This window comes from Mytilus californianus, unplaced genomic scaffold, assembly GCF_021869535.1.
Source record: "Mytilus californianus isolate M0D057914Y unplaced genomic scaffold, xbMytCali1.0.p SCAF_6, whole genome shotgun sequence".
Lineage (NCBI taxonomy): Eukaryota > Metazoa > Mollusca > Bivalvia > Mytilida > Mytilidae > Mytilus > Mytilus californianus.
In genome coordinates, this window is record NW_026262712.1 from 80,662,916 (window position 1) to 80,681,308 (window position 18,393).

Here is an 18,393-nt window from a genome sequence, read left to right on the forward strand (position 1 = left end):
TTGTGCGAAAAATGAAATTGATATTTCAGATGGTGTTGGGTAAGTCCTATTTGATATTTCTAAGGACTGCTTTTAACTAGGAACTGTTGAAGTGACTGCATGTAATGTTTGGTCTTCATTCATAGTTATTGTCTCACTATCAGTTTCAATTTCTGACAGTATTTATCCAGATTTTGAATGGAAAGCTGTTTGAATGGTTTCAAACACTTTGATTAGACTACTGAACCCTACAATTGATTCTTCATTTCGTTTCTTTGTCCGTGTGAGGATTGATTTTCCGTAATTGTTTTCTAACCTACATGGTAGTTAGGCTGAAGCAAACGTTGTTTTTAGTTCCTGATGTAGAAAGCAGTAGAATTTCCCAAAAAAACAGATATGACATAGTTTTTTGTGTGAACAAGCAAGTCTTCATGAATGTCACCAATTAGGCTTTGAGAATCATTCTCGTTAAACACGTAACTCATCACCTATCTATTTTTATCAGAATGCTTAGAAACAAAATAACCATAAAAATTCGTGTAGTAAAGGACATTTGTTTTAAACTATTATGAAAAAGTATTGATTTTGTTTCTAAATTTTATTGTTTGTTTGATATTTCTTTTATGTTTTGGAATCCTTCATCAGGCTGTGTAAACTTTTGTAAATTTTTCGTACTAGTGTATGATTTGTTATTAGGTTTTTAATGATACCTATATATATGCTCACCATCAGGCGAACTAAATTATCTTGATGGAGTCGGTGAAACATCCTCTTTTTTTGTATTCACAGCATTATAAAGGGTTCCTTTTGCAGTTAGAAAGGAAAGTTTTATAACTTTTTTAACAGCGGTATACTACATGTACTGTTGCCTTTTTTTACAATAGGAGAAATGTTCTTCTAATTGAATTGTCCGATAACGATTTAGACAAAAGAGATACATACGTAATACGTGACAACTATTATGGTAAATATACAATTGACATTGAAAAAAGTGGATGATGAAATAAATATAGATTTGGATATTAAGGATGTACTTAGGTAAGTTTTAGGAATTTTTGTCAAATGTTTGGACTCCTTGGTTTTGTTTTTTTTTCAAACGATACAAGTTAAATATTTTGCCCCATAAAACCCATTTTTCTTTTCATATAAGACTTCAATAGCTCATAAAATGTCATTTTTCAAACTTTAAGCAGATTCTAGATTTTTTTCTTTCGATTTGAGACCCAATTAATACCAATGCAAATATAAGGTAAAAGTCTGAGTCAGCTTTTTCTCGCCATTTTTACAAAAATTAAATATCTCGAAATGTAGCTCCGTAACCTATTAATATTGTTAACTTATTTTGCTCCTTAACTGATGCTCTTCTGACTTACAGTATCAATTTTAAATTCTAGATTTTTTGTATTTAACGTTAGTACTTTCTTAACGTAAAATTTGGTCATTGATCAAGTCAATAGTGTCCTGAGGGTTCTTTTGTTTATTTGTACTGTATTCTTGTCACGTAAAGTTGTCATTTTAGCGGTATTTTTAACATTGCCATATAAGCGGGAGGTCTGGCTAGCCATAAAACAAGGTTAAACCCCAAATTTATTTTTAAAATGTTCTGTACCAAGTCAGAAATATGGCAGTTGTTATCAAATAGTCCATTTCTATGTATGTTGGCGATTGTTTTTGTTGCACTTCAGTGTTTCTGTTGTTCCGTTTCTTTCCTCCTGTAGTTGATGTATTTCCCTCGGTTTTAGTTTGTAATCCGGATTTGTTTTCTCTCAATCGATTTAAGACTTTTGAACAGCGGTATACTACTGTTGCCTTTATTTAGACTTATTTTAAACTGGTATGTATTTGAAAATGTCGTTTTTTGAATCACGGCTTCTTTTTGTTTGCAATGATGTCAGCATTAGTGGAGTACTCAAAGTAGACATATTCCGGGAATAACACTCATGTGCTCCAATTTAACTTTTACTCGAATAAATATCTTTTTAACTAAAATTTTTCAATAAAAACTCTTTTTAACATTGTTAAACCTATGATGCAAAAATATCAATCCTAACATATCTGATTGGCACAAACACGAGCAATGGTATGATGCAGTGCTGAAGCGGTTCGTCAATAAAAAGTAAATATACTTCGTATCGGTAAAACAAATAAATCCGGAAATTCACAAAATTATAATGACTATCAAAATTATGTCGAAACACGTGAATTTATTAGAAAAACTGACCCGGGGTGGTCTTTTAACATTACCAAATGAAGTTTTTTTTTTTTAACTTTTTAACACAAAAAGATTGGCAGATATCGATGTAATGTTAATTTACAAATGTTGTAGCCACTCAGTGGATATAAAACATAGTGCATACTTCAAACTGAGTGAAAAAGTTTGAGGAGTATAAAAAAAAAACAAAAGTGATTTTTGTCGAGTTGCTTTGTGAATGAAAAAATCAACATGTATTTTTCTTTCCATTTTATGAAAAACTGCACCGTGGGAAATTGCTACGACTGGGCAAAAAATAAGATTAAGGTATTGGCCATGCAAAAAAAAAAATCATTTTCAGCCTGCAGTTATGGTTCATTAAAGTCGTAAAATAAGCACCTTTTTCTTGATTTCTCACTCCACTATGACTTTCTCTATACAAGAAAAAAATAGCATTCTATCAAAGGAAGACAGACTTTATTTTGACCGAAATGACAACGGCGTTCATGATGTTAAGAGTACGATACTTATTGCGTATTGTAACAATTTGTCGTCGTTTGTCAGATACTTGTAAGCAGGTCTAATTTTTCCTTTAAAATTTCTAAGTTTGATATTATCAGGTTGTAAAATTATCTGTGTAACAAAGCTTTCATTACCGAATTACAATATGTTCCAAGGGAGATAACTGTCGTACGACAATCATCAATATCATTTTGTACAAAGTGTAATTTGTCCAAAAAGTGCTTGTACAAATTGTAATGACTAAAATTAACTTGTACAATAATTTATAATATGGATTTGGTTAAGCATGTGAGTAAATTATGGCATCGGGAATCCCACAACATATTTTGCTTTTTACATTTACATTGAGAAGTGCTGTGTGCCCCTTTGCATTTACATGACAGAAACCCCTGGCCACCAGTTTTTAAAAGCTTTTTTACTGCTTCACATAGCGAAAGTTAATGTCCAGCAGGAACTGTTGCTGCGAATAAAAATGTGTCTTTTAACAACTTCAATTTGATTTCTAGACAAACACCTTGTATATATATCTTTTTCGACTTGTTAATACCGCCCCCCCCCCCACTCCCCCCCCCCACACACACAAAATAAACAGTTGAAAAGTTCTCAAAAATATTAGAATGCAAAAATGGTTTCCTCAAGGCAATTGAAATCTATTGCTGTTAAATATATAAAAAAAGGCAATCATTTCTATCATCTTAATTATCATATATCCTTATACCAATTAACAAAGAATTTTAGTCATTTTTTTCACTTAATATTCTTAATTTTAACGAAAAGTTTTTCAAAGATTCTCGTTATTTTTATATTAATAAATAAACTCAAATGAAGAAGGCTATAGCACTATTTACATTTACAGGATGCTATAAAAGAAAATATGCGAAAAAGGTTATTATCGGCGTTTCATGGTTATTCTAATCGTTACAATTGTATGAAAATGCACATCTGCAATTTCTATAAGGAATTATAGAACTGTACTACCTATAAGAAACATTTGATTTCTAATTTTCAACCTCAATTTTTAACCAAAGAATTTCTTATTTTACCAAATACCCTTCCGGAGCTCCTGAGTTTACCCCTTGGATTTGGTGGTGTTCATTTTCTTTTATGTGTCTTGTATACAGTTTTTTGTCTTTTGATTATTTTGCGGTTTTGTCCTGGCATAGTTTGGTTCGAGCTATGACAAAGCCTAGATACAAATAGTTTAAAGCCTTTATCCGTAACGGAAAAAAAGAAAGTATGCTAGATACACTTACTGGAAATGCGAAGATATGATTGAAGCTTTAAATTTTCTTCTGGACAACATATATGTACATGTACGTTTTGGCGAAAAAGTGTATCGACAGATAGTAGGTATTCCTATGGACACTAACTGCGCCCCTTTAATAGCAGATTTATTTCTGTATTACTATGAATCTCAGCTTATGACCAAACTCAGTAAAGACACGTCATTGTTACATTTCGTTGATGCATTTGACAATACCTACCGTTATCTTGTTATCTTGACGATATGTTTTCGTCAAATAATCCAGATAATGCACAAGTTATGTCTTCTTTGACTGTTAATGACGTTAAAATACTAAATCTTGGGATGTGTTTTAGTTGATTTTAGTCTCTGATGCATGATTTGATATTAGTAATTGTTTTTGGCATTTAACTAGCTTTCAGCAACTGCGAGTACTCTCAAATCGTACTTTCGTGTTAATTTGACCTGTTGAGACAGTTTGTAATGCATTTTTGTTATTTAATGATTACTTATCTATATATCTCGTCTCACTATTTTGATATTTTCCACCTTTGATAAGTGTTTGGTATGACGATAAATTTTCACTTCTGTTCTCGTACTATGAACAACAAAATTATTTTTTTGCTATATATATATTTCCGTACTCCATTGTATACCTTACTACAAAATTATTTTTATTAACCTGTGTACGTTATTTTCTTTGGCGGTTTTTTGTCCTAGGTTATGGTTGTCTTTCTGATATTGTTTTACATCTAACCCTCTTGTTTTATTAATTTTGTATTTGAATTGTGTCATAGATCAAATTTATTCGTTTAGTGTATGTTCACTTGTATTTGTTAATATGTCTTTTTATTGAGTTAAACCATTTCAATTGATATTGTATAGTGTGTCTTTCTATGTTGTGATGTTACACAATTGGTTCAGGTTGGGTAAAGGTTGGCGCCTATTAAAACGTTTAAACCCGCTGCATTTGTTTGCACCTGTCCTAAGTGAGGAACCTGATGTTCAGTGGTTGTCGTTTGTTGATGTGGTTCATAAGTGTTTCTCGTTTCTCGTTTTTTATATAGATTAGACCGTTGGTTTTCCTGTTTGAATGGTTTTACACTAGTCATTTTTGGGGCCCTTTATAGCTTGCTGTTCGGTATGAGCCAAGGCTTCGTGTTGAAGGCCGTACTTTCACTTATAATGGTTTACTTTTACAAATTGTGACTTGGATGGAGAGCTGTCTCATTGGCACTCATACCCCATCTTCTTATATCTATTTTCACAACGATCTTGTCAAAATATACCCAAAACTACTGATGTATATTGTGACAATCGGTCTTCATTATTTGCCATATTGTGATCGTTGAATTTTTAATATTTTATATAAAAAAATGCAAGTGCATAAGGTAACCTATCCTTTTTTTTTTAAACAATATCAATCAATGATGTTAAAACACGGAAGTCACGGCAAAAGCATTCAAAGTTTGAGGGATAAATTAGTATAAAAGCCTATTGAAAATAAACCATTCACAAAAATCTTGTCTGTATAATAAGGAAATATCACATATTTGGGTCAGGAGAGTGAACAAAAGAAATACTTTATTGTTGGATGAATTATGCATATGTGTCTTTTTACTGCAAGAAAGGGTATTTCTGTCTACTTCCTCAACTTGTTAACTGGCTTGACGTACAAGTGTTGGGATAATGGGTAAATATTTATCTAATAATTTATCAGCAGTGATATATATGGTAAGTGATTTTTTTTGATATTGCATTATCTTCCTCCTTTCTTCTTACTACAAATCTTGATATAAAACAGAGAAAATGGTAAAACGTCTACTTAAACAAGATTATAAAGGAGAAAAATATTATTGTCACACCGTAAAATTGCCCATTACCCCTATTTATATTACCGAATAGATTATTTTTCTCTAAATGACCAATCTTGTTTAATCCGTCTTTGCCAAAAAAACCAAACAAGATGGTTTGGATATTCTACAATATTTTTACATACGTTTCAACGTTATTAATTATACGACCTTCACAAACACATAATTTACGTTTATAATATAGAGTCCGTTTGAATCGTCAACATTCGATAGTAGCTCGCTGGTATTCGTAAATATCTCGTCAAACATCGCATTAACTCGCAGACACTCACTTTATACGATTGTCCGAAATAACTGGTAACAATCCGTAAGTAAACTGCTTGTAAACGGTTCGCAATAACACATTACCATCTGTAAACTGCTCACCAGAATCCGTAAATGACTTGTCACAATCTTTTTCAACGATTTGTTGCGATTATTTTACTGATTATTTATGGATTATTACAACATCTTATGTGTTGCTTACGATTTCATTATGGTCGTTTATCATTGTGTTTACGGATTACTACGAGTGATTATGAGCATTTTACTTGAAGTATTAAATACTTAACGAAAAGAAACGTATTTCTTTCCCTTCCGGAGCACCTGAGATCACCACCAGTTTTTGATGGGGTTCGTGTTGTTCAGTCTTTAGTTTTTTATGTTGTATTTTGTGTACTATTGTTTGTCTATTGGTCTTTTTCTTTTTTAGCCATGGCGTTGTCTGTTTATTTTCGACACATGAGTTTGAATGTCCCTCTGGTATCTTTGGTCCCTCTTTTATGTATTATTACGTATTAGTTTACGATTTGGGAAAATGTATAAAAGCTGCGAAATCATTAGAACTCGTAAATATTCATAATTTACTAGTAACTATTCTTAACAACACGAAAACTAATTTGTTATTTCTTCAGACAAAGTTGTTTAATTACTTAATTGACTTCTTTTGATTTGATGCAACCATTTGGTTATTGTACTTGAATTCGATTCTCAAACAATTGCTCCTATACAAATACTGGATGAAGTTTCCTCCAGTATCACATTATTTGAACAAAGACATCCGCATTACACATTTGAATAAACTTACATTAGCAAGGTCTGTTGAAATGTTAGTTTACTCAATAACCGAAATTACAAAAACGATTAAAATGGTTAACTACCTTTTCATCAACAGGTTTAAACGTCATAATATATCCATTAGGCATAGATAACTATAATTACATTTCTGTTCCATCCAGTTTTAATAATACATCAAAAGTTTTAGTAAATCGGCATTTTGGGGTTTACATTTGTGTATATATGCGTCTCGTTTTTAAGAGTTAAAAGCACAAAAAATATCTACGACTCAAATGATCTGGTTGCAATATCATTTGTTTATTAACTTGAACTGGTCTTAAAAAAGTAACTACTCTAGTATTTGAAGATGTTTTAAGTGTCAATAGTAAGAAAAAGTGGTTTTAACTGGTTTATATTAATTAACAATTGAATAACTTGAGTTTCTCATTAGTTATAAACTAATAAAACAAAGAGATTCGTTTGAATTAGATACTTTTGATTGAATACGCTCCTCTATATCAACTGAAATTTTGTAAAATCGAGCCCATGAAACGACGTCTTAATCTTCAAAATGCATACAATATTAACCAGGTATTCACACTTATATGTGCTGTCGATTGTTCTATTTTGTCTATGCACAAGGCTATGCTTTCTCAGATGTTTTATGTATGAACTTAATCCGTTGGATGTGAACTGGATGTTTTTTTTTAGCCTGAACATTGTTTATGTATTAATAAGTTGAAACTGGGCTTCGAACTATCTGCGAGTGCTTTTCATCGATTTGTTGCGTCTTGTATCGTTCCCAATTTGGTTTTTGTTGTTGTTTCTACCGATTGCATAGCCCTTCCCAACTGATTTTTACAATCATTAAACTTTGCAAAAATTATTCAAATACATAAAATCTTCAACAAACGTAATGTACATCATCAATGTGTATACAATGACATGGAATTCGCTAAAAATAAGAATGAGGTGAACTTAAGTAATAGATACTTTTTTTTTAAAATGCACATTTATATTCTGAAGAGTGGTTGCATACAACAATTAACAAACACGAATAATCGTCAATATCTTCCTAAATAAATCAACCAAACTATTATGCAGACGGTTGCATACAACAATTAAAAACACGAATGATCGTCAACATGTTCCTAAATTAATCAACCAAACAAGCATGTTTGTCTTGCATGCATTTCTAGCGATATATAACGGTAATTTCATGATGAAAAGTAAACAATAACCTGGATGATTTTAGCAATTTGATCTAAAAAAATGGAAAGGTTCAAAAAAAGTAATTAGTTCTTTCAATACACGAACTGATGCCAACTAATTGAGTACATAAAACTGATTTACCTACAATGCAGTTTTATATCTACGTTTAGCTAATACATGTATCTTCAAAAGAGAAAGGATATCAGCTAAACCGACAAAATTAACCAGGAACCATTACTTAGTTTAATTTACAAAATAAGGAAATTATTTTAGTTAAATATTGCTGTTTAAAATTAGAAATCAAATTTTTATCTTAGGTATTACAGTTATTGATGCAAAACAATTTCCTATGAGAAATTATAGGTTTTATTTTCCATACAATTCTAACCATTGGAATAACCAGAAAATGACTTTAAAAACCTTACTGACATATACAAAAACAGTTATATTAAGATATTGAATCCTGCATGTAAATAATACTACATCATTCTCTTTTAATTGAACAGCGGTATACTACTGTTTACTTTATTTAATCATCAAACATCAAAATAACTTTAAAAGCTTTCTCATTTACATTTAACATGTTTATTGACAAATAATGACGAGTAGGAATATTCCATGAAAATAAGATAGATTGAAAATGATATAAAAGAAATCTTGTCATGAAACAGCCGGTTTCATGTTGCTGTGTTGGTCGTTAATGATGTAATATTTACCCCAATATCTATGGTAAACCCGTGTTAATTTATTATATCTCAAGAAATGACCATTTATGATATATAAATAGTATTCGACTAGCTTAGCTTTGGTACGTGTGTCGGCAGTGCAAAGGTCTTTTAAAAAATAAAATCACGTTTAACTACAGAATATTCAGTGAAAAAAAATAAATGCTTTTGATGGAAAATGCGAACAAAAAATGTTTAAGTATTTGATGAATATTTGAATGCATCTATATATAAAATTATATATATATATATATTTCTAATTTTCACGGATGATTGTCAAATGGCAATTATCCTCTTGCAATCTATTCTATTTTGTTTAACAGATAATTTTACAACCTGATTAAAGTAAACTGAGAGCTTTTAAAAGAAAAAATCAGACCTGCTTGTCTAAGAACCGTTGACCAATTCGTAAAAACACGCATTTATTATAAATAAATCAATTTCATTGCGATTTACGAGTATAGTATTCACATGGTACACATTGAAAGTCATGTTCATTTAAGTCGTCATCCAGTCCGTCTTCATTTGCTATAATGCATATTTCTTTCTTGTAACGAGAATGTATATTGTTAGCCCTAGTAGAGCAGGAACCACTAATCCCCCACAAATGATCACCTGTATCATTGTCTTGAAGGGGATTCGTGTTGTATTTGCTTTATATTTCAACAGTGTCTTTCAATGTTAATATTGTTTGTTTCTGTTAACAGACATTTCTAGCTGCTGTTCGAGTTTTGAGATAAATCTTTCAAATCTGGTCAATTTTTACGATTACATAATTAACATGTGTTGATGGTTTACGAATTTGGCTGTGTTTTCATTTAATCTTCTATTTTCATATCCACTATTGTAATTATGATGTTACTCGTAGGATATGACGCATCAATGTAAACCGAAGTAACGCGATAGGCTACAATGGGTTACCGGAATATAACATACATGCATAAACATTTTGTTAAATTTTCAGTTAATTAATTGCAGAACCTGTAAATAAACTCATGATTACTTTACAAGTAAGAGAGAATAATAGTGATTTATGCGGGTTTTGCTCATTTTGAAGAAAGGAAAATCATTCACTAATGATAAGCAGATACCGAACAAACTATATACATCGGTTTCTTCATGATTAACTTTCATAATAAAATTGAGAATGGAAATGGGGAATATGTCAAAGAGACAACAACCCGACCAAAGAGCAGAAAACAGCCGAAGGCCACCAATGGGTCTTCAATGCAGTGAGAAAATCCCGCACCCGGAGGTGGTCCTCAGCTGGCCCCTAAATAAAATTGTGTGCTAGTTCAGTGAAAATGGACGTCACTCTAATCTCCAAAAAATATAAATGAACTAAACTTAAAAAACATACTAGACTAACAAAGGCCTGAGGCTCCTGACTTGGGACAGGCGCAAAGATGCGGCGGGGTTAAACATGTTTTGTATGATCTCCCCTATACCTCAAGCCAATGTAGAATAAAGAAACACATAGCAATACGCACAGTAAAGCTCAGTTTAAAAGAAGTCCGAGTCCGATATCAGAATAGGTAACAAAAGAAACTAAGCAAAATGACAATGATACATAAATGAACAAAGGACCTAGCAGTTACTGACATGCCAGCTCCAGACCAGGCATGGTGTAATGCAAATGTGTAATTGTAATACATGGTAATGCATTACATTTTCCCAAGTAATTGCATGTAATGTGTAATGCAGGATTTTTAGCATAACATGTAATTGCAATATAATGCATTACTCTAGTAAAAATCTGTGTTATTTCATGCATTACATTGCATTACATGGCATTACTTTTTATGTTAACTATATATCTTTAAAAGATTGTTGGAGATTTAACTAAAATGGAATTGAAGATTTCTTGATTAACTCAGAACATAATCATTTAAATATTGATTTTCTATTTACCATTACTTTTCACACTTTACCTAAATCACTAGAGGGAATTTGGAGTTTAATCCTTGCCCCAGGTAGAACTTGAAATAAATATTTAATCTACTTTAGTGAAAAGTTATCACTTTGCAGTAGAATTTGTTATTTTGAAGAGACATGTCGAACTCTCTGGATCATTTTGACTTTCCTGGAAATATTGTTGACAGGAACACAAAGTTCAAGGCAAAATGCAAACATTGCTTTTCTGTAATTTCTGGTAGTCTAAAGATAACATCAAATTTTGTAACTCGTCTTAAGGTAAGATTTTCAATAATTAAGATATTGTATTAATATGTAAAAAATATTTCACAAATATATAAATAAAAAATAAAAATAAAATTTGTATAAATACTAGAATGTCCAAATTATAATTTTAAAAGAATAACACAACACTGTATATCAGACAGACTGAGTTATCTTTTTTAATGTCTTTTTATTTCATTCTATTTCCTGCATTTTCCTGAATAAACAAACATTATATATGAACAGTTATACTGTAAAAGTGTTCCATTGTTGTCAAAAGATGAATGAATATCTCGTCTTAATTAAATAACAGATAATTAGCATTGTCATAAAACACTAATTTGTTTGTTTTACAATCAATCTTTTCTCCATTTGTCATAAATTAAGCTCTATGTTTATTACATAATTAGGAAAGATTAGTAAATATTTTGATTGAAATTAAAAAAAAAAAAAAAAAAAACAAATGTATTTTTATAAACGAAAAGTTAACATTAAGTTAAAATATTTATTAAACTACATCTCTGTAATTTCTTTTCAGAGAAAACACAGAGATGTAAAAATTGATACCTTAAAACCAAAGACAGAAGATCAAACAACTTTGATAGGCTTTGTTAAACAGACTGGAAATCAGAAATATCATGTAAATGATCCTAAGCAAACAGAGGCTACCGATGCATTAATTCAGTTTATTGTCGATGATTTACTTCCGTTTGCTACAGTTGAAACCAAAACTTTAGGAACTTTGTTGAAAAACTTGACCCAAAATTTAACCTTCCAAGCAGAAAACATCTCTCGTCTAAACTTATTCATACTAAAGCCAAGGAAGTACGTTAATTATTGCATGACAATCTTAAAAAAGCTGGTCACATCTGTCTCACTGTTGACCTATGGTCTAACAGGTCAATGAAAGGATTTCTTGGCATAACAGCTCATTATGTATTAAACTGGGAAATGAAATCTGCAATGATTGCTTGTAAATGGTTCAAAGGAAGACACACTGCTGAGAATATCTTACATGAGTATGAAGAGTGCATAACATCTTTTGATATTAATGATAAGATTTTCTGCGTGATCAGTGACAATGCTTCGAACATGGTTTTGGACTTTAATTTCTCAGTTCCTAGATATACTGAACCTGATGATCAAAATTGTCTCAATGAGGATAATTTAGATGGTGATTTTGAACAGGGAACAATAGAGATAGAAAATCCTTTTCCTCAGCATAAACGGTGTTATGCATACAGTTTGCAGTTGGTTATAAAGGATGCTTTTAAGGAGTGTGGTCAAACCATTCAAAAGGTTATTGCTAAGGTTTCTAAGATTGTTTCGCCTGTTCGAAAGTCTATATTTGCATCTGAATTTCTTGAAGATGAAAAGAGATTACACGCATCTAATGCTACTAGATGGAATAGCCAAATGCATATGATTCGCTCGATTTTAGAAATTCTTGAGGAAAAACTTGATAAATTAGATTGTGCAAATATTACTGCATATGACAGAAAGGTGCTCATTGAAATTTGCAAATTTTAAAACCTTTTGAAGATGCAACTCAGCTTGTACAGAGAGAAAAAAATGTCAGTGGAAGTATGGTGAAACCAGTGACACTAGGTCTGAGAACACATTTACAATCTGTTAAGTGTGACTACAGTATAAATATAGTTGAGTCTTTGAAATCAGATGATGATGATGATGATGATATTATTTCCCCACCTGCTAAAAAGGGAAAAACAGATGATTTTTTTTAGCTTTCTACCCAAAAGCACTCCTAAGAAAAAAAGGCATGTTTCAGGCTCTACTCATTGTGTTGACAGTTATTTGGAAACAGATTGTGATGACTCTAATGCCAATCCTCTACAGTATTGGAAAGACAATGACACTAAATATCCAATGATTTCTAAATTAGCATTGAAGTACTTGTCTGTACCGGCATCCTCTGCACTAGGTTGAACGTCTGTTCAGTATAGCCGGTAAAGTATTCAGGCCTGATAGAATGCGAATGAAGGATGACACATTTGAAACCCTAATGATACTGAAATGCAATAGTCATATTGAATAGACTTTTTACATATATACTTATATTCAATGCATTGAACAGTTATTGAATATGCTTTTGTGACTTTATGTTGTTTTTCAAATGTTTGACTTTTCTTTTCACTTGATAATAAAATTTACAAATGTAATGTGTAATTAAATGCATTACTTTGCAAATTTAATTGTAATGTAATGCATTACTTTGATAAATTCATGTAATCGTAATTGTAATATAATGCATGGTTTTGTCAAAGTAATTGTAATGTAATGCATTACATTGCAATGTAATTCGCCCCATGCCTGACCTCTATTAAACTGATTAAAAGATGATGTCTTTATCATATGAAAATCAAGTACAATTCCTCCCGTTAGGGGTTTAGTATCATACCATCATAAAATATATGAGAAGAACATAACCCGTATCATGCCAACAACTGGTTTTAGAATAAATGTGTTTATTTCCGATGCGAAGACCCTATGAATGAATCAATATCAATACCAAAATATGCAATTCTTAATGACTTGACAACAGTATTGTAACTATCTCCTTTCCGAATAAGTCTGTTTAAAGGTTTGGTTAGCTTTTGAGATGAATGCCGACATTTTTGTGCTTTGTAAAGAATATTACCATAAAATATTGGATGTAAAATACCTGAACGTATAAGATGTCTGCATGTTCTTGTACCGATGAAAAAATTAAAGTAAATGTTTTGACTAGTTTGTGATAGCAATGCTTATTTTCAAAAAGGCTAGAAAAAGACTCAATTTTGAAAATAAGATGAATGCTAAATAATGGTTTGAGAAAATTTTCAAGAGAAATAAATTTTACGATGTTGGATTAAAACCTTCAATATTTATTTCCTACATTCAACTGGAATGCATATTTAGCTGAAATTTAGAAAGAAAGAACATACTGAGAGTTTGATTAGAAGAATTTTATAATCGAATGACAAGCGATATGAAATGTTCCATGGTTCAATGTATAAGGGAAATGGGGAAAATATTGACTTGAACAGCAGAAAACATTTTAGATATTTGTTTTTATCGCCTTCTTAAAGCATACAAACGAGAAAGTACATTCATATTTAGTTTTTTTACTCATTTTATAGCATTCGTTGCTTTTAGTCTGACTATTTAATTACTTTAAATAGAACTTGTATTGTCAAAAATATTTAAGATAATGGTAACAGTTGATTTCATCTACGCTCTTATATGTTATGATATTATTATTATTTTGTCATTTCATAGCTCAGATAAACACAGACACAAAGATTCTAGTAAATGTTGATGAACTGCAACATACTGACCGTTATTTTTCACCCGAGAGTCAGTATTACAGAACTCAAAATCAAGGTGGAAGTGAGGTAATTATAAGTTGTTAGATTCTACGTCATTTGGTTTCTCGTAGAAAAGGTGGCTAATTGGAAATCATATCCCATTTCTTTATTGTATAAAATCCGTCTGTTTTTTACTATAAATAAAATTATTAGTTTAGAAGACATGCAAAAGATATCAAAGGGACATTCTAACTCATAAGTAAAAAATAAACCGACAACACCATGGATAAAAAGAAAGAAAAAAAAACTGACAAACAATAGAACACAAACAACAGTGGAACAGTGTTGTAAAAATAAATCCAAATAATCCAACAATGATAATCAGTAATATATTGGAATCTCAGGGGTGGGGGTCAGTAACTATGTAGTGAGAAGTAGGAATAAGACGCTGGAAGAGATCACCTATTTCAGCTGAACGGAATATGATAAGATAGAGATATTAAGATGAAATATATGGCAAGGTTGATTATTGGAGCATAAGTATCTGAAACTAATGAGATTAAGGATTCTTCATTGATTAGATTCAAACGGAAGTCACGAATGCATCAGATATTTGTCAAATATAGTTATCTCTCCATGAACTAGCATAAGAACGATAGTTATTGATTTATCTTTGTCCAAAAGTTTTAAATAGGGCGTATATTTTTGTTAATTAAAATATATGAAAAGGGCGGGGTACTCTTTATCGCGGTAGATCAACATTACCACACAAAGGTCGAAATCCCCCCAAGGGAGAAAAAATCATTTCAAATCAATATTCACTTTTTCAGATTGATAGAGGATATGAATCAGAACCTGGAGACTATATGTGTTCTGCAATTATGGCATGCCTTTGTTGTTGCTGGCCGTTAGGATTGATTGCTATGCATTTCGCAAACAGTGTAAGTGTTTTGTTATCAGAACAAATCTGAACAAATTCAGCCACAGTTTGTATACTATAGTATTTTACAAAATATTGACAGTACAATGTCCACGAAAACAGATGAATGTATTAAGCTATGAGAAAATAAATGGAGATATTTTTGTACACGTTTAGTGTCATTGTAGTTGATAGCTTGTCATATGGTACATCTATAATTGTGTGTATCCATTAATAAAAGTAATTTCCATTTGTGTGCTAATGTGTCTCATTTAGGTGTACACTACATCATTAACGATTTATCCGTCAGAAATTTATATTAGTTTGTAACAACCTAACAAGTTGACACACCAAATGTATGAATAAATGCACCAAAGTTTAGGTACCTTTTGTTATTTTTTTTTTATTCTGATAAGGAATATTTTGTTTATTAGCAAATGATTTACCTATTTTCTTGTTTTGCAATGATTTATATTTTAAGGTATGAATGAATCATTCAAACATATTTTCTCAAAACACTCCTTACTAAACTGACAAAATCTCACACGTTTGACTCTATACAAGGATTCTTGCAAATTGCATTTGACTTCATGCAGCAAAATCGAATGTGCGTTTACAATTTTCATTGTATTTTAAATTTTTGCTATATTAAGTATCTTTTTCGCTTTGTCTTAAATTTTTTAAAGGTCCGAGGAGTCATTTTTACAAACAAAACACGTTTTTTATTTATGAAAGAAAAATTGTTTGTACCATCCCTCTTCATATCTTTTTTTTGGATAAGTGCAATTCCCTCTTTTGTTCACATAATGTTTCTTTATCATATAATCCTTCATCATATATACTATGGTACATTTTTGTCTTACAGGCAAATGATGCGAGAGCACAGGGACATTTCGAAGAAGCCAGAGAGAAAAATTGTGTGGCAATAATCATGATTATTTCCTCAGTTATTTCCGGAATACTAATAGTTGGTGCTGTCGTCGTTATACGTTTATCTTCACAGTAATTACATTTATTGGTGTCAATAAAATCATGCTTATATCAACTAATAAGTATTACATTATATTCTGCAAGATAAGTTTATTTTGATTAGTATTTCTATACTGAAATGTATCTTACAGTCAGACGAAGGAAGATCTCGGTGAAATTACGAAGAGTCGAGACAAAAAATCGTATGACACTACTGATATTTGTTTCAGTTGTTTTCTTTATAATTGTTTCTATTACATCTGTACTTTCATATCTAAATCATTGACATGCATTGGTGTCACTAAAGATTATTTCCACGCTAACTTTATACCATGTTTCTATTTCCGGTAAAATAAAACTACAAAATTATATTCTGCATTTTATTTTGGACAAATTGAATTGTGACAAATGCAAACTTTTACATTAATTGTAAATCGATTTTACTCTCTTGATACAAGTGAATTGTCTAACGTCTTGAATTGTCTTACGTCACGACCTCTGGCATATAAATTAATAAGAGTAGAACCGTTTCGTTGATATAAGGCACACTACAAAATTCAATAGACAAGATTTAGGACAGTTTTGGGACAGTTCAGACCTTACAATCTAGGTAATTGTTCGGACGAATCGATGGACATTTTGAACTGTTGAACATGGTTCATGTATTTGTATATATACCTCCTACTTAAACATTTAAATGTATTTGTGTAACCGCTTCATTTTAAATAAGAACCCATTAGAATCGGGTTCGTCATAAAATGAAAAAAAAATCTGACAACAACAATAAACCATTCAACAAATCAAATATCGGGCATGGTCTTTTATAAACACGTTAGTTTTGAAAGGTCAACGTTTGTCGCCAAATAAAAACTAGTTCAACCCCGCCACATTCTGTATCTGCCTGTCCTAAGTCATGAACCTGTAATTCAGTGGTTGTCGTTTGTTGCCTTTTTACATATTTGTTTTTCGTTCATTATTTTGTACATCAATTAGATGTTATTTTTCTCGTTTGAATTGATTTACATTTGTCATTTCGGGGCCTTTATAGCTTACTATGCGGTATGGGCTTTGCTCATTGTTGAAGGCCATATGATGACCTATAGTTGTTGATTTCTGTGTTATTTGGTCTATTGTGAATAGCTGTCTCATTGGCAATCATACCACTTCTTTTTTTGTATGAATATACTTTTCATACAAAGTTATAATAAAACAAATAATTTTATAGTCACTCAATTTGGGACAGACATAAATCAAACATAGTTAACCATCCTGTCGACGATGACGCACAATTTATTAATATGTAGTTTAATTATGTGGATATTTAAAGATATATTGTGCGGAAATCAGGATATCAATTTCACTTGGCAAAAGTAAATCCATTGGGATTTGTATTTTTTTTCAGTTTTGCAAGGACAAACATGCGAAGGGGAGAGCAAAACTACCATTACTACCAAAGATGTTTAGAAATATGTGACATACGGGTGGCAACTCCAAAATAATATACAAATTAAAGTTCTCAGAATAGAAAAGCAGTTGAAATATCATATTTGTTTAGTTGGTGATTTCAAACTTCTAAACATTTTCACGGATGAATGTCGTATAGGAATTATATTCCTTGAAACCTATTGAAACCTATTGCATTTTTGTCATGAAACCTTTTTTTTTTAATTTCAAATCCTCATGATATCAACTGAGAGCTTACAAGGAAAAGACAACCCCGCTCATACGTAAACCATCGTTTAATTCGTGAAATTACTCATTTCGTCTTTAAGAAAGATTTTCCTTGCCGTTGTGCTGCTTATTCAAACTGAGAACTGCTTAAGGAATCTCGAAATTTTATTATACTTAATTTGACTCGCTAGACGCGCGTTTCGTCTTTACAAGACTCATCAGTGACGCTCATGGCGTTGTCAGTTTATTTTCGATCTATGAGTTTGACTGTCCCACTGGTATCTTTCGCCCCTCTTTCAGATCAATTAGTTAGAAAGCCAAACAAATACAAAGTTGAAGGGCATTGAGGATCCAAAATTCCAAAAAAGTTGTGCCAAATACGGCTGAGGTAATCTATGCCTGGGATAAAAAATCCTTAGTATTTCGAATAATTCACACTTTTGCAAACAGTAAATTTATAAAAATTACCATATAATTGATATTCATGTCAACACCGAAGTACTGACTACTGGGCTGGTGATACCCTCGAGGACGAATCTTCCACCAGCAGTGGCATCGACCTAGTGG

General features: G+C 31.4%; 2 protein-coding genes across 2 annotated transcripts in view; both read left to right on the forward strand.

Moving 5' to 3' along the window:
• The window catches only part of LOC127704452 (uncharacterized), a 133,895-nt gene that overhangs the window by 42,045 nt on the left and 73,457 nt on the right, over nt 1-18,393 (forward strand). The gene's annotated exons all lie outside the window — the stretch shown is intronic.
• LOC127704456 (trafficking regulator of GLUT4 1-like) lies at nt 5,478-16,526 on the forward strand. The gene is made up of 4 exons (XM_052208545.1): nt 5,478-5,628; nt 14,239-14,354; nt 15,098-15,208; nt 16,052-16,526. The coding sequence occupies exons 1-4, from the start codon at nt 5,625-5,627 to the stop codon at nt 16,190-16,192; spliced, it is 372 nt and encodes a 123-aa protein (XP_052064505.1). The 5' UTR covers nt 5,478-5,624; the 3' UTR covers nt 16,193-16,526.

Coding starts and splice junctions, on each gene's coding strand:
- LOC127704456 (XM_052208545.1), top strand. Junction 14,355..15,097: donor AAAATCAAGGTGGAAGTGAG/GTAATTATAAGT, acceptor TCACTTTTTCAG/ATTGATAGAGGATATGAATC. Junction 15,209..16,051: donor CTATGCATTTCGCAAACAGT/GTAAGTGTTTTG, acceptor TTTGTCTTACAG/GCAAATGATGCGAGAGCACA.